Consider the following 26,512-nt stretch of genomic DNA (forward strand, 5'->3'; position numbering starts at 1 on the left):
GAAAATTCTCTCTTCTGACTGCTGAAGTCATCAGTTCTCCTTTTAACGCCTTCAGCTGATTGGATTAAATGTCTCTCCTTGTGGGGGACACTCCCCTTAGTTGATTGTAGATGTAATCAGCCATAGATGCAATCAACTTACAGATGATTTAAGCCCACAAAATGTCCTTGCAGTGACAATTAGGCCAGTGCTTGCTTGACCAGACAACTGGACACCATCACAGCCCTCCTTCCTGCCCCTAGCACTTGGGTCTCTGTTCTAAGAAACCCACATTAGATTGAGGTTTTGCTGCAGTAACGATTTAGGAAATCACATTTGCCATAATACTGTTCTTGGGAAACACCCTTGCACCAGCACAACCTTCTGGGTGTGGCCTTGTGGTCCCTGGGGGGTATCAGCTCTGCTTCCAAGAGTGGACCTGCCAGAGACATAAGGGTTTGCTGGCCCAGGGCCAGGGCTGGGGCCAGGCAGCATCCTGAGTGATGCTGGGTGCAGCTGTGGGGGATGTGACCCCCGGATGCCCCCAGGGGGACAGCTTCAGATGGAGCTGTACTTAGCATGTAGAGTTCTTATCATTGGCAGCTCCACAGTTTTTGCTAGCATTTCCCTCTGTTGCCTTTTGTCTGGCTATCATTTTTGTTCCTTGTTCCTTTGACTCTTTTTTTTAGCCCAGGTTGATTGAGGAGCATTGCTGACTTAGCTGGTTTAAATGTCATCATCCCTTGAATCCATAAAATCCAGGCGGGAAGCTTTACAGCTCTTTTTGATTTCAATAATTCACTTTACTTTTCTTTCTCCAAATCCCCAAACTGCCTGATGGCCAGTGGCTTTATGGAGTCACCTCTAAGTTTGCTCAGTTCAATCTTCAAGGCTTTTCATTCAGCTGTGAACAGGTGAAAAGCTCTCTGGGGTCTCCCCTCCTCCCCATGCCCTCCTGCCTGGGTTCTTTTGAAGCTCCCAGAAGCATGGGCATCCACTCCCAGGCAGCCGCTGGGGAGAGGGGGCCCCTTTCTCAGCTCTGAGTCAGCTTCCTCCCCGTGTGAGCTGTCCCACCGGCGCCCCAGCCCTGCTCACCCGAACAGCCCCCACACGGCTCCTGGGCTGAGTGAATTTCATGGAGAAGCACCAGATCTTTCTCCAGTGCCTGCAGGTCCCCTTCCCCTCAACTCCTGCTCTGGGTCCCTCACCCTGGAGCCCACAGGAACCTCGGGTACCCTCCTCGGGCCTGCCTTCCCCCTGCAGGACCCCCTCCCAAGACACAGGACACCTGTGAAGCACGCCTGGCTCAAAGGTTCCAGAACAGGCATAAGCTGATGCCCCGAACTCCGTAAGGCCATGCCCACCCTCCACCCCGGAGGCCTGCTTCTGTCTTTCTCTCCCTTTTCGCACTCACCCAAGCTCAGAGCTCTTTCCCCAGACTTTGGGGAGGCAGAGGGGATGTGCTGCCCATTCACACCCCCTTTCAGATCCCTTCTCTGCTACACCCAGACTCAGGCCACTTATGGGTAAAGCCAAGAATTCAGCCTCTTTGTCAGCCCCTCAGCCAGGGCTCTTCCCTTAAGCCAGGGATGCCTCCCGGCTGTTAAGCTGGGAGTGAGAGGGAGCTGTCAGCAGGAGTGGCAGGGCAAGGACAGGCACTGAGCATCCACTGCCCACATCTGTCCACCTCCCTGGCTCGCCAAGCCCCACATGTCACCAGGGACAGTTAGTAGGAGCTCAGGCCTCATGGACACGCTCCCTTGGAACCAGTTCCTGAGTTACGCAGCTACCTTCTTAGGGGTTTCTGAAGCTCCGTGTTCTCCTGGGTGAGATGCCATCTGGAAGGACCCGGGGCTGGGTTCATCCCATGGCAGTAATCTCACTCCCCGGCAGGCTTGCCTCCTGATGCCACGCACCCACTGCAGAGCAGCACCGGGTTCTCTCAATGTGTACCCACCTGCAGAGTGGCCACCCTGTTTGGAGCCGGCAGGGACAGGCTGTGCTCTCGGGGTAGGTCCTCCATCCTTAAGGCGCAGCTGAGGGGCAGGTGGGCCTCAGAGGCTGCAGCCTCCTGCCAGCTTGAGTCTGACATTTTGGAGATTCCCCTCCTACCCACCCCCAAGCTGGGCTGCCCTCACAGCCACCTGTTGTCCTCACAGGGACACTGAGGTACAGAGGTGTCCCCAGCTGCACCCCTGCCTGGCCATCTTTTTATGTGTCTGGTGGCACTTACATAACCCCAGGACAGACTTAAAAATATAGAGAGAGTATACAGAGAGCCACCTTTGCCCTCTGTATATTACAGAGATACGATACACTAGAGATTGAACATACCTGAATGCTGAAATGCTCTCTATTTAAGATGCTTCTATCTTTGGGTTTACGGCGCTCACCAGATACATTAAAAAATGCCAGGCTTTCTCCATTCTTAACTGAATTTTATAGTTCTGTATAGCTTGTGATGGTGTGTATTTTTATAGCTGCCTTTGACAGAACTAGTTAATTTGGTGTATATGAATCTTTCTCAAAAATTTCCTTAAAACTCTAGTTCCTGTGTACGCAATTTTCTGTGGAGAATTAATCAAATCGAAGGATTTTTTGTTTGTTTTTTTTTAATTTAGTGTAACTGATAGTACCTGTAATTGGCAGGTGATGCATAAAAATTAAAGAGGGGAGAATAATTACTTAGTTTGATTACACGGCTATAAACACCTCGTTCAACATATTTAATGGACAGTGCTATGTCTATGTATTCTGTTGCCTTTTTTTTTTTACTTCCTTTTTGCCATCAAAGTGAGACTACAATTGACTATTTGTTCTCCTAACTTGTTTTGCACAATGCTCTTATTGTTTACCTTCTATAAGTTTTTCATGTAATAATTGCCTTTGCAAAACTGGAAAAAATGCCAACTTCGTTTATGGGAAAAATTGTTCGCTCTTTTTTGTTTGCTGTTTAAATAGAGTTTTTAAAAAGGCTTACCAGGCTCTCTAACACGTTTCTAGTTATTTTGCTATTTCTACCTTATGTTTTACTTAGGCTTCTTATAAAGCATGTTAAGTAGCATGGCAGTCATAATAATCACTCTAACATTGCCAAAGAACTGTTGATTGGTTTGGGAAAACCCTGGGTCTATGTGTTTGTAGGTTTTGTTTCATTTTTGACAACCAAAAGTAGAAATAAAATTAGAACTGTATTTTAAGTTCTAAAAAAAAAAAAAAAAAAAAAAAATGTATATATATATATATAGAAATAATGAAAACCCACCTATGGCACAGTACTTCTGTGTTGGTGAAGCGTAGGTGCCAGGCCGGCTTTGCAGGTGGGAGATGCTGGCAGACACCCAAGGGACCATGCCCAGAAGGGCCCCGGCCTTGGGGTGTAATGCTCTGCAGTTGCCATCTTGACATTCTTAATAATTTTACCTTTGAGTTTGTGTCTTATAAGGAAGTCCGATGGGACGATGGAGCGTCTGCCAGGGTTTGTGCCTTGGCACACACCTTGTCCCGCCTCCCAAGACAGTTCTCCCTTGAGACCCAGTCCCACCTGGCTCAGTGATCACTGCTGCGCTCCATCCCCACGGGGGTCGTGTGGGGGTTCGGCACCAGGCATGCATGCCCAGTGGCATCTTGGGGCAGGCATGGTGGTGGCTGCACCCACCCTGGGCTGGTAGTGCTGCAGCACATTTGGCAGGAGACTCAGTGGGGCAAGCTCCTTGCCCAACCCCAACCCAGGTGCCCAGCAACTTCCCGGTATGAAGGTGACAGTCTCCTGGAGGTCACCCGTCCACCATGAGTTGCTGTGATGGACTCACGGGAAAGGGAGATGCCTGACTCAACTTTCCCACCCTGGCAGGGGACTGGCACACTGGTCCTGAGGCTGGCAGGGGGGCTCTAGCAGCCGGGGGTCCCACACGCATGGGGTGAGCATGCCGAGTCACATCGGGCACCTGGGAGGGTCTGCACTCACCCTTGAGGACCCCCATGTCCAAAGGAACACAACATTAAACAGCAAATCAGGAAAAAATTTTTAAAACCTGTGGCAGATCAAGAGGGAGATCGTAGAAGAAAGGAAGACATTTTATATGTCAGCACTTTTGTTTCCTGCTTTTTGAACAAGGGACTCCTCAGTTTCATTTCATACCAGGTCCCACAAATTAGGGAACAGACCCCTCTGTGCTATTGTTATTAGGCTCCGTGGGCACCTTTAAAGTGTCCAGAACCTATAAGGACTTGTGACTTCCAGGAGTTCTTAAGAGATTTTGACTAAGTAATGAAATTCGCCATTTTATTAGTCAGGAAAATAGTTTAATGGTTTAGAAAATTTGCGTTTAATCACTCTTTAGGTCTGATAAGTTTAGCCTTAAATGAAGTATAGATGAGTGAGTGTTCTCTCCCACCATAGAGGCTCCATCAGTGTTAAAGATCCCAGTGGCCAAGGAAAGACAGCTTGGGTGAGGAGGGTCCCACAGGTGAGAGGGGAGAGCAAGAGTCACTGGCCAGGGCTTCTAGGGGCTTCTGGAGGCCAAGCCACCAGGGTGGGGTGACAGGCCATCTGTGCACTTGACCCACCTGTATTCACCTCCAGATACTCCCTGGAGATAAAATGATGGTGGGAGACACTGGCCAAGTCCACAAAGGAAAGGTTGCTGTGAGTGGAGAGAACCTTCAAGTTAGAAACAGATTGCCACACAGAATCCCTACAAGGTGGCGGGGTGGGGGAAGCTCTTCCACCATATCACAGAAAGGGAGGACCCCCACACACACACCCACCAGGTGGAGACTCTGGAGGGCCTGTTGCTGCAAAGGGCTCCTGGTGGGCCTGGTCCTCGTCCCACCTCTGCCTTTCCCTCAGAATCCTGTGGTGTCCTCAGCTTCACTTTTTCTGACCACAAAGGAGTTTGGCCTGGATAAACTCAAAAAGCCCTTCGAGGGCATTAAGCTCTGGTTCTGAGATGTGAAACCAGCCATCAAAGCAAGGAGTGAGCAGCTGGTAGCTGTGCTGGGGCCCTGCAGGCTCCAGACATTTGCCAAGGGGTCTTTCCTTGACACAGGCAGGGCCCTTCTTAGGCTAGAAGTTACTTCAGGAAGAGGGCCAGATAGCAAGGCATTAGCTCACGCCTCAGTCTAGGACCACAATCAAATTAAAGAAGAGAAAAAAAAGCTTACTCAAGGATTGCAATTATCATAGAGCATCTGAGATTATTTCTTCCCCACGTTTAAACCTCTGAGCTGTTGGCAGGGTTGCTGCCTGGCTTTTTCACTCTGACATCCACGTCAGGGCCTCCTTGGGGACACTGGATACAGAGAGGGTACTCAGTACTTACTTGTACAAGTGGATGGATGGATGGATGGATGGATGGATGGATGGATGGATGGATAGGTGGATGAGTAGGTGGATGAGTAGGTGGATGGGTGGGTGGATGGGTGGGTGGATGGATGGATGGATGGGCAGATGGATGGATGGATGAGTAGATAGATAGATGGGTGGGTGGGTGGATGGATGGATGGATGGATGGGCAGATGGGTGGGTGGGTGGATGGATGGATGAGTGGGTGAATAGATGGATGGGTGGGTGGATAGATGGATAGGTGGAGGGATGTATGGATGGATGGATGAGTAGGTGGAGGGATGGATGGATGGATGGATGAGTAGGTGGGCAGAGAGATGGATGAATGAGTGGGTGGATGGATGGGTGGATGGATGGATGGATGGATGGATGGATGGGCAGATGGATGGATAGATGGATGGATGAGTAGATGGATAGATGGATGGATGGGTGGGTGGGTGGATGGATGGATGAGTGGGTGAATAGATGGGTGGGTGGGTGGATGGATGGATGGATGAGTAGGTGGATGGGTGGATGGATGGATGGATGGATGGGCAGATGGATGGACAGATAGATGGATGGATGAGTAGATGGATAGATGGGTGGATGAGTGGATGGATAGATGAGTGGGTGAATAGATTGATGGGTAGGTGGATAGATGGGTCGGTGGAGGGATGGATGGATGGATGAGTAGGTGGAAGGATGGATGGATGGATGGATGAGTAGGTGGACAGAGGGATGGATGAGTGAGTGGGTGGATGGATGTGTGGATGGATGGATGAGTAGGTGGGTAGATGGATGGGGAGGTGAGTTGGTGGATGGACACATGGATGGGCGAACAGGTGGACAGACTAATGGTGTGGTTTTTTCATTCTAGTCAAATGTCTGACCCAGGCTGATAAGTTCCCCTCTGACTCTTGCTTAACTACAGGTTTCCCTTAATAATTCTTGACTCTTTGTTCAGAGCTTTTGTCTTTCTCATCACCACCACCCCCATAAACCCTCTTCATTTATTTCCTGTTGCCAAAAATGGCCAGATCACCCACCCCAAATACCTGCCAATACTGTTTCCAAAAAATCTTTCAGTTCTCCCACATCATCTCATATGATGCTCTTCCCAGTAGAAATACAATGCAAGGCACATATGCGAGCTGCAGAGGCAATTTAAAATTTCCTGCTGACTATGCTTTAAAAAGTAAAAAAGAAACAGTTTAAAAATACATCTAAAATATTTCAACATGTAACCAATATGAAAAAATTTAACAAGCTATTTTACATTATTTTTTATGTGCTGTCTTTTGAGGCCCGGTGTTTGTCTATTTTACACTTACTGCTTGTCTCAGTTGGGTCCAGCCACATTCCAGGTGCTCAGCAGCCACAAGTGGCCACTGTCCTGGCTGGTCCCAGCTCTAACAGAAGCAGGGCTCAAGCCTGCAGGGAGAGGAAGTGTCTGGAAGCAGGGCCAAACCACATGGCGTGGGCAGTGTGGAGATGTGTTGAGGTTGTCTCATGTCCCCAAAGGTACAGCCCTTCCCATGTCCCAATCTGCAAAGTGGGGATGGGAATGGCACCTCCCAGGGTTCTGTGGGGATGGGGCCAGCGCAGGCACATGGTGGACCCCTGGCAAGTGCTGGCTGTGGAAGTCCATGTCTCAGTTATGGCCGCCATAACAAAGCGCCACAAACTGGGCAGCTTAAAACAACAGAAATGTACTGTCTCACAGTTGTGGGAGCTAGAAGTCCAAAATCAAGATATGGGCAGGGCTCTGAGGGTTCTAGGAGAGGATCTTTCTTTGCTTCTTTCTAGCTTCTGGTGTTTGCCAGCCATCCTTGGGGTTCCTTGGCTTATAGCCATGTCCCTCCATTCTCTGCCTCCATCGTCACATTGCCTTCTCCCTGTGTGTGTGTCTGTGTGTCTGAGTGTCTGAGTGTCCTCTCCTCTTAAAAGGGCACCAGTCCTTGGATTTAGAGCCCACCCTGCTCCAGTATGACCTCATCATAATGTAAATGATGACATCTGCAAAGACCCTATCTCCAAATAAGGTCACATTCTCAGGTTCCAAGTAGACATGCATTTTAGGGGGAATTTATTCAACCCACTAGGTTGCCTTGGGTGTCTGAATAGTGTCTAAGACTCTGTGGGCCCCCAAGCCCCAAAGGACACTGCAGCAGGCTGGGGACATGGAGATTGGCTGGGGATCACTGACATCCCCTTTTTTCCCTGCACCCCTCAGGGCCCGGCAGAGAAGAATGTATTCACTGTGCGAAAGACTTCCACTTCCACGACTGGAAATGCATGCCAGCCTGCGGCGAGGGCTTCTACCCAGAGGAGATGCCAGGCTTGCCCCACAAAGTGTGTCGAAAGTACGTGCCACTCTCGGGCATTCTTCTCAGCTCAGGCCAGGGCAGATGGGGAATGGCCACTGTTGCGGCCGGCATCTCCCCTGGCATTGGGGAAGGGGTGTGCTGCATCCCATGGCTGAGGAGAGTTGAGGCAGGTGGGCAAAGAAGGGCCATCTGCAGGTGGTGAGTGGGTGCCCTCAGCCTGGAGGGCGTTCAGGGCTGGGCTGACACACCACATCCTGGAGGAAACCCCCGAGGGAGGGCCTTACACAGAGCCATGGTGCTCCAGTTTGCTAACACTGCCATTATGCAAGATACCAGAAATGGATTGGCTTTTATAAAGGAGGCTTATTAGGTTACAGATTTACAGTTCTGAGGCCATAAAAGTGTCCAAACTAAGGCATCAACAAGAGGATACCTTCACTGAAGAAAGGCTGACGGCATCCAGAACACCTCTGTCAGCTGGGAAGGCACATGGCTGGTGTCTGCTGGTCCTTTGCTCCTAGGTTCTGGTTTCAAAATGGCTTTCTCCAAAATGTCTCTTGGCTTCTATCTGTCTTAGCTTCTTTCTCTTAGCCTCTGTGCATCCTTGCTTGTTCTCCCAGGGCATTTCTCTCTAAGTATCTGGGGGTCCTCTCTTAGCTTCTCTGAGGCAAACTCTGGGCTTCATCTCTTAGCTTAGCATCTCCAAACGTCCTTCTGTCTGCATCTCCAAGTGTCTCCAAGCATCTGGGTCTGTGTGGGCTCTCAGCTCTCTTAAGGACTCAAGTGATCTAATTGAGACCCACTTTGAATGGACAGGTTTACACTTTCTTGGAAATAATCTAATCAGTAGGTCTCATCCACAATTGGGTGGGTCACATCTCCATGGAAACAACCTAATCAAAAGGTCCCACCCATAATAAGTCTGCATCCACAAGACTGGATTAAAAGAACATGGCCTTTCCTGGGGTACATAACAGTTTAAAACCAGCACACATGGGGTGATGAAATGCAGAAAGGCAGCTCTGCAAAGGCACCCCATCTTTGAGAGGCCCCTCGGCCCTGGAGACCCCTTCAGAGTGGGTTCCCCCAACAGGAACAATGGGTGTGGCTCACTCGGGGTCTGCGGGATGGCTCCCAACACAGGCAGCACCAGGTTTTTTTAGAGATCATCAGGCTTTCTCTGGCCCCAGAATGCTGGTTTGCATGATGGCTGGCCCCTGCTGACCAGCCTAGGGCAGCCCTGAGCAAGCAGGTGGCTTGATGGGGGCTGGACGCAGGAAAACCAGGCCAGGACATGGGCCTATTGCATGGGCGACCAGAATGCCCAGAAGATTTTCACCTGTTGTGTCCAGGTGTCTTAGCACAAACTGGGGGGCTTGAAGCAACAGATGTTCAGTTCATAGTCTCACAGGAAGGCCAGAAGTCCAAAATTTCTAGGAGAGCATCCTTTCTTGCCCCTTCCCGGCTGCTGGTGTTTGCTGGCTATTCTTGGGCTTCAGCCTCTGCCTCAGTTGTCCCATGATGTTCTCCCCCAGCGTCTGTCTGTATGCAACTCTCCCCTGCTTATAAGGACACCAGTCGAATGGGATCAGGGACCACCTTCATCCAGTTTGGTTTCATCTTAACTAATCACATCTTCAAAGACCTGACTTCCAAATAGGGTCTCATTCATTCACACGTCCAGGGGTTAGGACTTGAACGCGTTATTCCTGGGGACACGATTCAACCCATAATACCAGGCCTAATTTAGGGTCCAAAGCTGAGAAAAATCAGTGGTAAGTATCTCAGAAGAGGTGCCGGACACTCCCCAACTGTCCCCATCCTCCTCCCCCAAAACTTAGTAAGAGGACCTAGCAAGTGAGGACCTCCTTGAAGAAAAAGAGGACTGCTCAGTGGGGCACCTGCCTGAAGGGTAGGTTAGGTTCTGACACCCCCCAGCCCTCCCCGGTGCCCCTCGTCTCCACCTGCCCCCACTGGATGCTTGTTGGGTGCAGACACCCATGGCCCCACCTGCAGCCAGACAGATGAGAGTTCTTAGGAGAAGTTCTGGCTAACTCCCCCCTGGAACGGACTAAAGCAGCAGGTGGATGGGAGCAGCCCCTGCCATCTAGCAGAGAGGGAGAGCTGCAGTGGGCACTGCCTGCCCACCCAGGATTTGGCACAGCAAAATTGCCGTAGTGTTTCAGGGAAGGAGTTGGGGACACAGAAGGTACTGAACCCTGACTTCCTGCCCAAAAGGACAACAAAAGGAACCTGGGGAGCTCCTTTTAGAGGTGCAGGTGCCACAAGGGAGTTGGAGTCAGCTGGGGGAGCGTCGCCCCTGGTTCTTTCCCAGAACCTCCAGGTACAAGCCCTGCCTGATCGACACTTTCATCTTGTAAGATCCAGGCTGCTTCTGCCTGCAATGCCGTGAGCTGGTAAACAGTGTTTTATTAAGCCACTACGTTTGTGGTCATTTGTTATGCAGCAGTAGAAAACCAGTACTCCTGTAAGCCCACCCAGGGAAGGAAGGAGGATCCCACAGAGCTGGGCAAAGGTGGTAAGAAGGTCAGCCGTGTCCTGCTGGGACCCCACCATACCCTGCTCTCCGCGACTTTTATGTTCAAAGCTGCCCTCAGCCATGGCCTGCAAGTGCCCTGGTCCCTGGGCCTTTGAGACTGTGACATCCCTTTTAATGCCTCAGATTGGCTTTGGCTCCAGGCTTGCTGGTAGGCATTGTCTGTGCCAGCAGAGTTCCTTGGTGGGGAGAGTCTCCTCTCTGCTGGGGCACCAGAGGCCTGCAGCTGCCCCCCCCCCCCGCCCCCACCGAAAGTGCAGGTACTGGTGCTGGAGGCCGTGGGAGAGGGCCAGACACAAGGGGCTTTTGGACAGTGAACAAGGAAGCAGAGTAATACAGAGGAAACCCTGGCAAGCCCGCTGGCCCTTCCCTTCCCTTGCTGTGGGGTGGACAGGAGGGCCAGGTTCATGCTGCAGGATGAGGGAATCAGGAAGGTGGTGGTGTGCCCATGGGATTTATGTGTTTACAATAGTTTGGGGACATCCTGCAGCTGCACTAGAGGAACAGGTGTTCCCTTTCCTCCCAGCTGTGGGGATGCCCCACCCCACCCCACTCCACCCCACAGGGTCCTGTAGAGTCAGACTCCATTGGAGGGCTGTCCAGGAAAGGGGCCCCTGGGAGCCCCACAGTTGGCACCTGGTCACCAAGGGCCTCACATGCCAGGAAGGTACCTCTGCCCAGCTCCCACCCCAATGCCCTGCCTACCCCCTCAGCTTCTCTCCAAGTCCTTCCTCTGGGGCCCCTTGAGCCCTGACGTGGCCACACTGGAAAGGAGGGCAGCATCTGAGTGCTGTGGAGAACCGGCTCAGGAGACGCAGCCGGTGCAGCCCAAAGTGGGAAACCAGCACATCCCAGCTCAACAGCCAGGCTCAGCAGGCTTTTTCTGGAAAGGGCTATGTGTTCACTTCCTAGGGTGGCCATAACAAAGCACCACAAACAGCGTGGCTTAAAACAACATGCATTTATGGTCTTACAGTTCTGGAGGCCAGGAGTCCAAAATGGAGGTGTGGGCAGGGGCCGTGCTCTCTCTGGAAGCGGCAGAGGAGACCCCTCCTGGCCTCTCCCAGCTTCTGGAGTTTGTTGGCACCCTTGGCGTCCCGTGGCGGGGGGCTGCATCCCTCTACTCTCTGTCTCCCTTGTCACACAGCCTCCTTCAGGTTTCTCTCCTCCTCTTCTTGCAAAGACAGTATTCATTTGGAGTAAGGCCCGTTCTAATTCACTATGACCCCATCTTAACTTGCAAAGACCCTATTTCCAAATAAGCTCACATTCACAGGTACCGGGGCTTAGACTTCAACCTAGCTTTTTAGGGAGACACTATTCAAGCCCTAACAGGCCAAATGGTAACTATCTGGGGCTTTGCAGACCACACAGTCTGTCTCAGCTAATTCAGCTCTGCAGTTAATGGCACAAAAGCAGCCATAGACAATATGCAAATGAATGAGCAAGACTGTGCTGGTTAAACTTTATTTACAAAAATGGGCCTGGCCAGATGTGGCCCACCGGGCCTCAGTTTGCCAACCCATCCCTGAGCTCAGGTTTATTCTGCATTAGAAATAGCCCTGGGCTCCAGCTCCAGGCCAGGCTCAGCCAGGACCTCCAAGAGGGGCAGGAAGTAGAAGGGCTCCCCACCCCTTCCCGAAAGGAAGCTCTGATTGGCAACAGCAGTGGATGTCACCAGGTCAGATCCCCCGGGTGGAGTCAGGGTCGAGTCTGGTGCAAGCCCAAGGCCACGACTGCTGCAACCTCAGCAGCTGCCAGAAGAGGCATGGCTGAGTGGTTCTGGGTGCCAGACGGGATGGGCAGCCCCCCAGAGGGTGTTAAGGAGAGCCACGGGAATTCTCAGCGACCTAGATCCACCTCTCTGTAGCCAGCAGATGCCTCAGCCTCCATTCCTGCCAACCAGCAGGGGCCAGCCTCCCCTCACGGGGCAGGAGTGAGTCAGACGCAAGGGGCACAGCCAAGTCTCACCCGTTTGGGGGCATGGTGGGGATGTTTGTGGCCTCTCAACAGAGACCAAGGCTGGGAGGTAGAGGGTAGTGCAGAGAGGAGAGCAGGATTCCAGGCAAGGAGCCCATGGCCGGGCCTCTTCTCCAGACAGCAGTGGGAACCTGTGTCTCCCACAGATGCGACGAGAACTGCTTGAGCTGCGAAGGCTCAAGCAGAAACTGCAGCAAGTGTAAGGCAGGCTTCACACAGCTGGGGACTTCGTGTATCACCAACCACACTTGCAGCAATGGTGAGTACTGCGGGGGACAGCTGGCTCACCTGCAGGGCCACCCCTTGGGAGAACTCAGCCTGTGGGCCTCTGGCCGTGAGAAGGAAATAAAGTGTGGGGCCAGCAGTCCCTTGACCCAACATGCCTGCCCATTGTGTGACTGTCCATCTTGGGACTTAGTCAGTTTGGAAGGCAGCTGCCCTCTCTTCTACCTTCCCTTTGGATAAGAGAGGTATTCCAGCTACCAGCCCAGCTACTGCTGGTTGGTTTGTTGCACGACTCTTAAAAATTATTTTATTCATTTTCCATTCTCACTGTCATGACATAGGCCCCAGGTGGCCTGGAAGCAGCAAATTCCATTGGAGAGGCTTGCCTTAGAGGTCAAAGCCAGGAGACCTAGAAAGTCTCACTCTCAGGACTAAGGGGCTAGAAACCCCCAGCTATGGGCCTGCTCAGCACAGGGAGGCCACGCAGGCACAGGAGAAGCAGTCCACAAGGGGACATCGGGACAGGTCTGAAAGGCCTCTGCACTGTGGGTGAGCCCAGGTCCTCCTGGCAAACTGGAGGACACGGACAGGTTTTGAAAACAGAAACTCAGATGGGAACCAAAGATGGGGCTCAATTTGGGGATTCCAGGCAAGAGGAAAAGTGGGCAAAGGAGAAGTGGGGTCAGGATGTGCTGTGGCAGGGTGAGACAGTGCAGAGGCTCCGGAAGCTGTGGGGACAAGCAGTGTGGGACCAGCCCTGGGTACCATGTCCCAGACGTGAAGGAAAAGGGAGCAGCCAGATGCAGGGCTGTCCAAGGGTGGGGGCAGGTGGTCTGTGGGTATGAAGCTGCCCTATCCTGGCAGAACACAGACGAGAGGAGGAGCCCTGGGGCCCCGTGTAAACCACCAGAAAGTGGCCTCATGTCATGCTGCTGAGTTATTTTAGTGATTCACAGATATGGGGCCTTCCAAAGGCAGGACATTACCTGCTCAGGTTAGGTATCCAGCCCAAGAACATGAGATTGTCCCAAGAGGGTCTCCCAGGTTCCATGAATGGCAACATCCACCCCAAAAGCCAGCAGCCCAGGCACCATCCTCCGTCCCACCCCTCTTTCCCCCCTGGAGAAGCTTCCTCCCAAGCCCTCTACCACCAGCACAGTCATCCCAAAAGTCAGGTACACCCAGTGCCCCGAAGCTGCAGACCTCCCCGGAAGGGCAGTGACCACTGCCCGGCAGCCACCTGCCTCCCCTATGTCCTGCACCACCACCCACCCGGCACAGCATGGGTTCCCAGCAAGAGGGAAATGAATGAAGCAATCTCAGCAGGCCCCACAGCCTGCCAAACCCTTCCTTTTTCTCTCCCGACTGTGCTCCAGCCGACGAGACATTCTGCGAGATGGTGAAGTCCAACCGGCTCTGCGAACGGAAGCTGTTCCTTCAGTTCTGCTGCCGCACATGCCTCCTGGCCGGGTAAGGGCTGGCCGCCCCTCAGAGGGGGCACCTCACGGCCGTCCACCTGCCACCAGACTGTGGGACCTGGGCCAGGGCTCGGGCAGGGCCACACACCTGACAGCTTTACGCGCCAGGAGCCAGGGCCTCCAGCAGCCTTCCTGGCACCCAGCCTCCTTTAAGGAAGGCGTTCTTGAAACGGGGATAACTTCTTCCAAACTCTGCTTGCTGGCTGCGTACTTCTGGCACACTCGAAACGAGAAGGGAACGAATTCTGGGAATCCACAGCTCTAGGAGCCGCATCTGGGACCCAAGTTTACCAGACCTTCAAGACCAAAGCAGAAAGGAGAGGCGCTTGGCTTGACACATCACTTCCTACCCCCATGCTCTGGGCAGCACCAGAAATCTCGCCTGTCTTTGGAAGTCAGGGAAGGCCGAGTCACTCACCTGCTCAGCCCGTCTGCAACACGGCAGTCCAGGTGACAGCTTGGTTGGACTGTAAATAAGACAGATTTGGGGGCGTAAAGCATATGACCACTGGGGCTGGAATAGCTATTTCTACATAGCCAGCTACTTCTGAAACTGCGGCAATGACATCTTCGAAAGTCAGATGCAAAGCCCAGATGGGAAGATGCTTCCTTTCTCTGCGGTGCTCTGAGTGAGCCGAGCTCCCATTTCCCAGTGTTCTTTTGGTGTGTCTGGGAACCTCAGGGGCCTGAAATGAGCACATCAAACCAGTGCAGGGCCTCCTGGGGAGGGCCCGAAGGAGGCATCTGGGGGCCAGCCCAAAGCAGTTCCTCTTTATGAAATCCAAACCCAGTCCTTGAATTGTTAATCATCTCTCACTTCCCTACTTCTTGGAATTGCTTTTAAAACCCAACTGGCCTCTGCTTTCCAGGAGACTTCCTCTTAAGGTGGCTGTCCCTGTGTCCATTATGAGCCTATGTGACACAGATTTATTGCTGCCAGTCCTGTGCAGGTGTTTTATAAGCTACATGTCCTGATTTTTACCAACATTAATTATTTTGACAAATATTTCATATATTTTCATTGAAATGCACAAATCTGCTTGATCCATTCCCTTTAATACGGGAATAACATTTGCCTTAAATCTTTTCGATCTCGTCTGTCTCCATTCTGTCCTGCCTCCCCTCTTTTGACTGTAATGCACTTGCCTTGTCGCCTGTGAGCCAGAGAGAACCAAACCATTGTTTATTGAATCAATGACTCCGAAAAAGAAATCAACAAAGCAAATACAGTGTTAACACTAAATTAATAAAAGAGTTAATTTCCGTGGCAAGGGAGCCTATTTCTTTCCAAGGCACAAAAATTAAACATGGGTGCTGACCAGTGTGTGAAATGGACATTGTTTTATTCGTGGTTTCTGGATGTTTGATATTAGATATTACCGCGTGGAAAGTCGTCTTTGAACTTTAGCAGACACTGATGTAACAGCGAAGGTAGAAATCAGAGTCCCAACCCCAGGGTGTCCTTTGGCAAAGAGGCGCTCTTCAGGCCACCCCCTTCAGGGTGGAGGGGCTACAGCCTCCCCAGTTTAGGGATGCCACGTGCCTGCCAAGCACAACCCAGGCTGCTACCCCAGTGGCCACGCATCTTCACACCTCCTCACTTGTAGCTTCCAAGTGCGCTTTGATTAGGTTGTATCTTGTGCACAGTGATGAAAATCTCTGTATCCCTGAGTTATGTGCTACCTGGGATTTCTACCACAGGAAGTCAGAGCCCTGTATTTGTTAGGAATCCTTTGGCTGCAAATCAGGGAAATGCACCAGCAAGAACTGACTTAAGAATAAAAACTGGGCAAGGGGCATTGTTTGGGAGAAACCCAGGTTGACTTGGAATTTCAAGGCAGGGTGTGGCTGGGGCCTCAGGGATCCCAGAGGCAGTATTAAAAGCCCTCTGGGCCCTCTTTGCACTGCAGCAGCACCTTTCTTTCTCTCCAGAGCCTGCTTCTCCAGTTGCAGGAACAGAAAAGACCAGCAACATCTCCCAAGTACAACGGGTACACATCCAGTTCCTGAGCCGCAGTCTGAATCAGTTTCTTGGCCCCCTTCCCACAGGGGCAGGAGTCTGGGTGGCCTGCCTGGCATTGGGCGCTCCCCTAGTATGATCAGGATACGGCTGCAGGGACCTCTTCTAGTGCTGGTGTCCCCAGAGACGGGAGAGCAATGTCCAGCTCTCAGCAGGTGGGGGGAGGCCACACAGCCCAGCCACTGTCCACCAGTGGCACTCAGCAGAGCTGTGAGTGTGAGGGGGGTTGAGATACAGTAGCCAGGACTAGGCAGGTAAGGATAGGATTCAACCTCACCCATGAGACTGACACTGAATTAAACCCATGGAATTTAACTTGCTAAATACCCCTGGTGCAAAGCACCATTTTTAGCGGCTGGACTCCAGACATTGATCAGTACAAGCTCTTTACCCACTGAGAGCTTCCAGTCTGACACAGTCTGATTACATTCTGGAGCTGAACCAAGATACCAACCTACAAGAAGCCAGCCAGACAGCCTCGGGGAGCATGCACTCCCATCCCAGTGGCTCGTCCAGCCCGCCTGCCTCCGTGAGCTCAGTCCTGGGGCTGAGGAGTGGGCTGGGGAGTGGAGAAGCTGTTCACAGCATCCTAACGATGAAACTTCACCTTGTTCAAAGGGCCTGACCGCGTAAAATGCCTGTTCCCGGATGGTCCAACTTGAGGTTAAGACAGCTGGGGCAGGATGTGGTTATGGATTTTGTTTTAAGGGATGGAATCGTGGATCATCTCCAAATCGGCCACTTCACATTCAAGGGCACTGAGATCCAGAGACGTGAAGTGACATGTCTCAGGCCACACGCTGGCAAAGTTGTCTCCATCCTGTGCGCAGTCAGGTGCTGGCTTTCTGCAGGCGACCAAATGGAGCCATGAGGCAGTTGTTTTAAACTAGTTTTATTTCCAGGGGGTTATGTTTTTCTATCCTTGTCCCCCAAATCTTTGGCACATCACAATGGTCCCCACATGCAGATCCCCATCTCTGCTCAGCCAGGGTTGACTTTATACCTTGAAACTCTCCAGAGGGCTGGAAAGAATTGCACTTTTGACAGAAGACATCCTATAATGGGAGGGGAGAACAGGGTGGAAAGAGCTTAAAAAAAAAAAAAAAAAAGGGTAATATAGTCTAAATGTGTCCGGGAGTGGCATGTCCTTGAGCTGGGAGAGACTGCTGTCACTGCATTTGCATCATTGATAATTATGGCTGAAGAAGGCTTTCAACCTGCAAGCTTGGAATATGCTGGGGCCCCTGGGAGCTGGGGAAGGGTGGAGGTTTAGATCAAAGAGGTCGGAGAGGGCGGGGGGGGGGGGGACGTAAAAGTACAAAAGAAAAACATTTTTATAAGAACATGTGTGACAGACTGAATTGTGTGCCCCAGTGTAGAAATGTTCTTGTGGTGGGTGTGGGCCCATTGTAAACAGCATCTCTTTAAGATGTTCCTTCAGTTAAGGTGTGGCCCAACTGGATCAGGTTGGGCTTTTTTTTTATTATTATTATTAAGATTTATTCACACACCATACAATCATCCAAAATATACAATCAATTGACCACACTACCATTATGTAGTTGTTCATTGATCACCCCGATCTAATTTTTTAACATTTTCCTTGTATCAAAAAAAGTGATAAGAATAAAAAAAAATAGTGAAATATTGTCCCCCCCAACTCTATTTTTCCTTTAGTTTTTTGCCCCCATTTTTCTACTCATCCACCCATACACCAGATAAAGGGGTGTGATCCAGAAGGTTTTCACAATCACACTGTCACCCCTTGTAAGCTACATTGTCATACAATCATCTTGAAGAGTCAAGGCCACTGGGTTGCAGTTTGATAGTTTCAGGTATTTACTTCTAGCTGTTCCAATACATTAAAACTTAAAAAGTGTTATCTATATAGTGTGTAAGAACAGGCTGGGCTTTAATCCAGATTCCTGGAGTCCCTTACACGCACAAAGTCAGAGAGAGAAGCCACAGGGAGCACCAGAAGCTGGATGTCATCCAGAAGAGAAAGGAGAAGACACTGCCAATATGCATTGTCATGTGACAAAAAAGGCAAGGAACCCCAAGACTGCCGGCCAGCCAGAAAATACCAGCCTGGGAGGAAGCAAGCCTTCTAGCTTCTAAACACTGAGCCAATAAATTTCTGTTGTTGAGCCAACTCACTGGATGGTAGTTGTTTTAGCACCTGGGAAACTAAAACAAAAAGCAAGAGTCTGCCCTATGGAATTTGGACTTGCCTATCCCCACAGTCTCTTAGAACATATAGGTGTTGTACACACACACACACATACACACGTCCTGTCAGTTCGGTTTCTCTAGGGAAGCCTGACTAATACACACTTCTCACTAAATAGTAAGTTAACAAGAACAGTGGATGCCAGAGTCATTTAGCTTCATGTATACAGATAAACACCATCCTCAGCCTCAAGGGGCTCCCCGAGGTTGAAACTCAGTAACAGATGAATGATGGCTGGAGCAGAAGCCAGGAACTATCTAGCTGATAACTCTTCTGAGAGCTTCATAAAATACAGTAAATTCCACTTGTACAAAACTCCAAGGGGCTTTTCCTGCTGAGTGGAAACAGAATTGTCTCCTCAAAATTTAGAGAGGAAACAACAAGACCCACATGGGCAAGCACCATCCAAGGATTGCTGAACAGAATGGAAGTCCACATGATTACACTCAGGAAGCCTCTTCCATGGAGCTATTGTATATTAACTCAGTACTGTTCACCAGGCAGTGGAGAAACAGAACCCTGAACAAAGGAATTCACAGTTTAATGAGTGTTCTCTAAACTATAGGCGCCCCTGCAGTGGGTTCACCTGGTGCTGATTAAAACATAGATTAAGGGCCACGTCTCTGACCCATAGAATCAAAATCTGTGCATGGGGGTCTGGGAACATGTGGTTTTCACAAGCTCTCAGGGTCTAAGTCAACAGACAATGGCAACGCAATGTGATGAGTGGAAGGATTCTTGAGGTTCCTTGGAGATCCCTGAGCAGCAGCCAGGCTAACCGAACTAATGAAAATCCTGTTCAGTGGGAATTTAGGAATCCAGTTTAAAAAGATGTGCAATGGGAGACAGGCAGGCTAGGTGACACTCACTGAAGGTAGACAATCAGGAGAAAACCCAAGTCGTAATCACTGCTCAACACTTCATTGCTTAGTCAAATACATTTCCAATCCTCATGCCAACTTCTGACTAGATCAAGAAACACCACCAAGCTCCAACACTGCCACGAGTCTCATTCCAACATCAGCAGCTTCAGAGCAATGAGAGCCTGGGTTTCTAGTTCTCTGCCTAAGTCTCCGTATCAGGAGGCCTGCAATTCAGCCAAATGTTTAAAACTCCACATTTTAGAGTAGGAGAGGTCTGGGTTTGTGTACTGATTCTACTACTGAGTAGTAAATTCACTTGACTTCTCTGAACATCAATAGTCTCATCTGTAAAACTGAAATAATCACCCAACAATGGGACAAAGCCACATCGTGTGCCTCCTGATACAATGCAGCCAGAAGGACACGGTATCATCTCTCTGGTATTGCTGCCAAAAATGCAGAACCTGAATCTAATCACAGGAAACCTCAAGCACAAATTGAAGAGCATTCCTCAACATAGTGATTATACTCTTCAAAAACGTCAACGTTGTGAAAGCAACAAAGGATGGAAGAACCGTATCAGATTAAAGAGACTAAAGAGACAAGACAATGAATGTTATGCATGATTGGACTGTGGGGAAAATAGCTTTGAAGGATCATATTGGGACAACTGATGAAATGTGAATAAGGACTATGGACTTTGAATTGGATGACAGTACTGAATCAATGTTAAATTTCTTAAGTCTCATAACTGCACTGCAATTAGGTAGGAGAATTATTTTGTTCTTAGAAAATACACACTGAGCATTTAGCAGTAAAGGGGGATGATGTCCCCAAGTCACGTTCATATGGTTCAGAGAAACTGTATTATAAAGAAAATAGAGAAAGCAAATAATGCAAAGGAAGCAAAATATCAGCAGTTAGTGAACCTGGATAAAAGGAGTCCTTTGTACTACTCTTGCAATTTCTCTGGGTTTGACATTATATGAAAATACAAAGTTACCCTTCAAAGCCATCAAGACCATGTAAAACAAGAACTATATACAATGTGAGGTCCTGGATATTAATGGAAAACTTGAAATCCAAATAAAGTTTGTAGTTTAGCTAATTGGTAACAGTATTGTTAATAGCAGCTAATTTCTTAGTTTTGACATGCACACCATGGTTATGTTACGATATTAACATTAGGGGAAACTGGGTGAAGGGTATATGGGAACTCCCAGTGCAGTTCTGCAGCTTTTCTACGGATCTAAAATGATTCCAAAATAAAAAACTTTATAAAGTTTGGCAGTTACTCAAAAAAAAAAAAAAAAAACCAAGGTTGTTGTTGGAAAGTAATAAACCAAGGCCATTCTCCACATCTTAAGGTTCTGCTCCAGGCGCTGGTTGCTATGAGAAAGGAGGAGTTTGCATCCCGCCCACAGCCTGAGCTGGGAACCCCAGCCTCACCCTTCCTGGCTGGTTGCCTAAGACCTTTCCTGACACTGCAGGCTCTGTTGTGGCTTCTTCATGCACAGAACTGCTTGGATGGTGCAGTGCACACACCTTGGGCCGTGGGGTTCAGTTCCCACCACCCACAGACACACCAGCCCCTCTAAGGGGTAATCAGACACCTCCTAGGCTCCCTGTCAAACTGACAGGAACCGAAGAGCCCAGAGCACAGAGTATCACACTGCCAAAAAAGGTAGTTCTCAACACGGGGCAATTTTGCTCCCCAGGGGATATTTAGCCATGTCCGGAGATGTTTTTGGTTGACACGACTGGGGGAGGGGCAAAATACCAGCGCTACTGGTATCTATGGGTAGAGGCCAGAGATGCTGCCAAACAGCCTACAATGAACAGGACAATCTCCCCATAACAAAGAATTATCCCAAAATATCAGTAGTGGTGAGGCTGAGAAACCTGGGACAAAAGAAATGGAATCAAAAAAGAAAATTCGTTTTCACCTTCATGGAGATACCTGAAAAGACCACCTAGAAATCGATTTTTGTTCCTGTTCATATACTGGAGCAGAGGACACTCCATGCAGTTTTCCCCTTTTAAAGAAATAAAACCCTCTCTAACCCAACCAGAAGAGGGACAAGTATAACAAGCTCTTTGGTCTAAGGACTCCACCTGGTGGTTCTCTCTGGAATTAAGTGAAGTTTAGATTGTTTTAATTTTTTTTTTTTTAATTTAGAAACAATCCCAAAACAAAATTACAGATGAGCGTCAAGTTCAGTAACAAAGAATTTTTTTCCTGCACAATTTGAGAAAAGTTGCTGATATGATTGCTCCATTACTCCCCAAATGCCTATAAACAAGGACATTCTCCTACATGACCACAATCAGGAAACAAACATGGATATATTACTACCATCTGGTCCTCTGACTGGATCCAGTTGGCCCAATAATGCCTTTAGCAAAAGGATCCAGGTTAGGATCACACTTTGCATTCTGTTGTCAGGTTTCTTCAGTCATCTTCAATCTTCAATCTATAACACTCTTTCCTTAACTTTCAAGACCTTGAACCTTTTAAAGACTACAGGCCATTTATTTTATAGACTATCCTCAGTTTGTGTTTGTCCGAGTTTTCCTGACTCGGGGCAGGAATCTCACAGAAGTCACACTGTGTTCTCACAGCATCCTAGCAGGGGTGCGTGATTTTGAGTTGTTCCATCACTGATGATATTAATTATGACCACTTGACTGCGGATTTATTTTTCTTCACTATGAAGTGATGCCTGCCAAAGGATTCCACTACCACTGCTATTCAGCATTGAGTTGAAGCTGCTAGCCAGTGTTACAGCGCACAAAATAAACAGAAAAACAGTATAGATTTGGAAAGCAACAAATACAGCTAACATTATTCTCAGACAGCATGGTTATATACTGTGCCAGTTTGTATACTTATATCTCCCAGAAAAAGCCACATTCTTCAATGCATTCTTGTGGGGGGAGATGTATTAGTGTGTACTGGGTTGGAACCTATTGGTTCAGTGTCCATGGAGATGTGACCCACCCAACTGTAGGTGATAATTCTGATTGGATAATTTCCATGGAGACATGGCCCCGCCCATTCAGTGTGGGCCTTGTTTAGTTTACTGGAGCACTATATAAGCTCAGGCAGAAGTTCAGACAGCTAGCTGGAGCTGAGAGATATTTTGAAGGCGGCCATTGGAAGCTGATGCAGACATTTTGGAGAACACCATTTTGAAACGCAACCTAGGAGCAAGCAGATGCCAGCCAAGTGCTTTCCCAGCTAACAGAGGTTTTCTGGACACCATTGGCCATCCTCCAGTGAAGGTACCCAATTGTTGATGTGTTACCTTGGACATTTTATGGCTTTGAGACTGTAACTGTGTAACCAAATAAACCCCCTTTACAAAAGCCAGTCCATCTCTGGTGTTTTGCATTCCAGCAGCATTAGCAAACTAGAACATATATGCAGAAAATCCAAAAGAATGGTTACAGATAAACTATTAGAATTAACAAGTGAATTTGACAAGACTGATGGATAACAATGTCAATATACAAAAATCAGTTTATTTCCATATACCAGAAACTAGTGATTAGAAAATGAAAATTTTAAACAAAAGGTATTGTTTACAATAGCATCAAAAACGATCAAATACCTAGAATAAATCTAGCAAAAGGTGTATATGACTTCACCATAGAAACTATAAAACATTACTGAGAGAAATTAAAGAAGATCTAAATAAATGTAGGGTTAGCCCATATTCATGGATTGGAATACTCAATATTATAAAAATACCAGTTCTCTCCACATTGGCCTACAGATCTATTAAATACAAATCTAAACATGGGTTCTTTTTTAGATAGAAGATGTATATAAAATTTATATTAAAATGCAAAGGGCAATAATAAACAGGACAATCTTGAAAAAAAAAGTGGAAACCTTTTTTCTCTCACAGATATCAAGCATTTTTATAAGATTATTATAAAGACAGTGTGATATTATGCAAGGATAGCCAACTAACCCATGGAACAAAAGAGTCCAAAATTAGATCCACGTATATTTGGTTACTTGATTTATAACAAAATGGCACTGCAGAGCAGTGGAGAAAGGATGGTCTTTTCAATAAATGGTGCTGGGTCAACTGGATATCCAAATTAGAAGAAAATATATCTTGACGCTTACCTCAAACTATACACAAAAATCTATTCCAGATAGATTACAGATCTAAATGTGGAAGGTCAAACAATAAAGCTTTTAGAAGAAAACCTAGGAGAAAATATTCGTGACTTTGGAGTAGGCAAAGATTTCTTAAAGAGGACACAAAAAAACATCAACCATACAGGGAAAAGTTCAAAATCATGAACTCTGTTCATCAAAAGATACCTTTAAAAGAGTGAAAAGATAAGCCACAGAGAGGGGGAAGATATTCACTGCACATATATCTGAAAAGGACGCATCTCTAAAACATATAGTGTTCCTACATATTAGTAAAATCAAAAGACTGACAATCCAATAAAAATATGGATGTTCCAGTTTGCTAAAGCTGCCATTATGCAAAATACCAGAAATGGATTGGCTTTTATAAAGGGGATTTATTAGGTTACAAATTTATAGTTCTGAGGCCATAAAAGTGTCCAAACTAAGGCATCAACAAGAGGATACCTTCACTGAAGAAAGGCCGATGGCATCCGGAATACCTCTGTCAGCTGGGAAGGCACATGGCTGGTATCGGCTGGTCCTTTGCTCCCAGGTTCTGATTTCAAAATGGCTTTCTCCAAAATGTCTCTGGGCTTCTGTCTCTCTTAGCTTCTCTCTCTCAGCTCCTGTGCATCCTTGTTCTCCCAGGGCATTTCTTTCTAAGTGTCTCAGGGTCCTCTCTTAGCTTCTCTGGGGCAAACTCGGGGCTTCATCTCTTAGCGTAGCATCTCCAAACATCTTTCTGTCTGCATCTCCAAGTGTCTGGGTCTGTGTCAGCTCTTAGCTTCTCTCCAAAATGTCTCTCTCAGCTTCTCTGAGCTCCTCTCCATGAGCTCTCTTAAAGGACTCCAGTGATCTCATTAAGACCCAACTGTAATGGGTGGAGTCACAGCTCCATGGAAATAATTTAATAAAAGGTCTCACCCACAGTTGGGTGAGTCATATCTCCGTGGAAACACTCAATCAAAAGGTTCCAAGATTGGAACAAGACTGGATTAAAAGATCACGGCTCTTCTGGGGTCCATAACAGTTTCAAACCACACAGAGGACAAAAGACTTAAACAGACCCTTCAGAAAAGAAGATACCCAAATGGCCAATACATACATTAAAAAATTTTTCTCAACTGTGTTAATAATCAGGGAAATAGAATTAAAACCACAATGCAACACCACTACCTTCTCCACCAAAATGGCTAAAATTAAAAAGACAGAACCAAATTTAGCAAGGAATGCAGACGGGTGCAACCACTTTGGAAAACTAGCCTTACCTACTTAAGCTGAATATAAGTAAATCTTATGACCCAGCAATTCCGTTCCTGAGTATATATGAGTATATGTGTTCACTTAAAGATATGTACTATAATGTTCATAGAAGCGGTATGTATCCTAGTTCCAAACTGGAAATTACCCAAATGCTCAACAGCAGAATGGATAAATAAATAATTACAGAATATACACACAATAAAACAATATATTGCAATGAGGAAAAAAATGAACTACACTTATGCACAAGCATAATGTTAAGCAAAAGATGCATAAGGTACAATTTCATTTGTATAAATACAAAAGTAGGCAATCTATGAAGGAAACGTTAGGATAGTGCTTACCCTTGGGCAAGGGTAGTGCCTGGAATAGAACAAGATCTGGGTGCCAGTTGCTTGGGTGTGTTCGGTTTGCACTCTTCTGTATATATGTCATACTTCAATAAAAAGTTCAAAAAGAATCAATACCAGGTGAATCATAGAGCTAATTGTGGAAAGTAAAACAATTAAGCCCCTTGTAGATAACATAGGAAAATACGTTGGAGATCGGGACAGATTTCTTAAACAAGATGTGTGCACAGACACACACAACCCATTAACTTTAAAGAAAAAGATAATTTGGACTACATAAAAATTGGAAACTTCATCAAACAATACCATTAAGAGTGAAAAAGCAAGCTACAGAGTGTGCTCATATCCAGCCTATATAAAGAATTCCCACAACTGAGAAGAAAAAAGGCAGACAACCCAATAGAAAGAAGGCAAGAGACCTGAATGGGCACTTCACAAAAGGAGATGTCAGAAGGGCCTCAACTTCATTAGCTATCAGAGAAAAGCAAATCAAAGAAATAGTTCAAATGACTACACACTCAGCAGAACTGCTAAAATTATAAAGACTGACGGTGCCGAGTGAGGTTGAGGTTGGAAGTAATGGGAACCCTTATACACAGCTAGAATGTAAATTATTCCAATCCCGGCATAACTGTTAGGCATTGCCTACTGACGATACCATACCCTTTGTTCCAGCAATTCTATTCCTGGAGAAACTCATGCAGGAGTGCATCAGATCCATGTACAAGAAAACTCACAGCATTATTCACAAGAGCCCCAAACTGAAAACAGCCCTACTGTTCATCAATAGTAAAATGGATGTTATGGTGTAAGACATACAATGGAATTCTATACAACAGCAAAAATAAATAAACCATTGCTATATGCAACCTGCATAAATTTCAGACATAATGCTGAGCCAAAGAAACTGGGCATAAAAGCATATGCCATGATTCTATTTACATCAAAAGCAAGCAAAACTAACCCATGGTTATGGTTCATGGTTGCCTTTGATGAGGGAGGGGAGCTTTCAGAATAATGTTCTATTTCTGGACCTGAGTAGCACTTAGGCCATTGTGTTTACTCTGTGGTCTTTCATCATGCTGCAGATTTATGATTTGCACACTTTCCTGTATATCATACTTAAATAGTTTTAAATGTCTAGAGACCACAGGCCTAACCACTGCCAAAATCCTGTGCCCTACTTTTTTGAGCTCCCTCTTGAGTTTCCTCCTGGTATCTTTTGAAATTTGTAATCCCCACCAAGGCTGACCCAGATAGCTATTCAAGCCAATCAGTCACTCAGTCAAGCCAATCAGTTGGCTCATAGCGTTTGACCCAATACAAAATAAAGCCCACCAGCCCTAAGCTCGCCCATCTAAGTACAACAAACCCCTGTCCAATCGATAGGAGTCAACCTAACTTCTTTTTTGCGGCTGTGGAAATCTTTTGCCATTCCTAGAAGCTGGGAGCTGCTTCCGTTTTTACACATGATTAGGCTTCCTTGCTGCAGCAAAAGTTTTGGTATTCCCAATAAAATGCTGTCATCTGCAAACACAACCCCGATGTCTTTTGACACCGCAAATCCAACTGCGCTGGTGCCGGGTGGGAAGTCAGGCAGTGGGGCGGTGCCAGAGGTCTGGCCATAGGGGGTGATCGTGCCCTGGCTCCCACACTGTAGCCCAGGAGCCAAAGCCCAGGACCAGCACGGGAATATGAAGTCCCAGACCCCCGCATCACTGAACCCCAGGGGTCCCCGCCCTCCTGGGTGGAGTGAGG

General features: G+C 47.9%; 1 protein-coding gene across 1 annotated transcript in view; it reads left to right on the plus strand.

Annotated features, from left to right (window-relative positions):
* PCSK6 (proprotein convertase subtilisin/kexin type 6) overlaps positions 1-15,143 on the plus strand; it is a 189,611-nt gene extending 174,468 nt beyond the window's left edge. Inside the window, 3 exon segments of the mRNA XM_037832888.1 lie at positions 7,539-7,668; positions 12,316-12,428; positions 13,771-15,143. Of these exon segments, the coding sequence (XP_037688816.1) occupies positions 7,539-7,668; positions 12,316-12,428; positions 13,771-13,868 (341 nt within the window). The 3' untranslated portion in view covers positions 13,869-15,143.
* Positions 15,144-26,512: the final 11,369 nt, after the last annotated feature.

Source organism: Choloepus didactylus, chromosome 4 (assembly GCF_015220235.1).
Source record: "Choloepus didactylus isolate mChoDid1 chromosome 4, mChoDid1.pri, whole genome shotgun sequence".
NCBI lineage: Eukaryota > Metazoa > Chordata > Mammalia > Pilosa > Megalonychidae > Choloepus > Choloepus didactylus.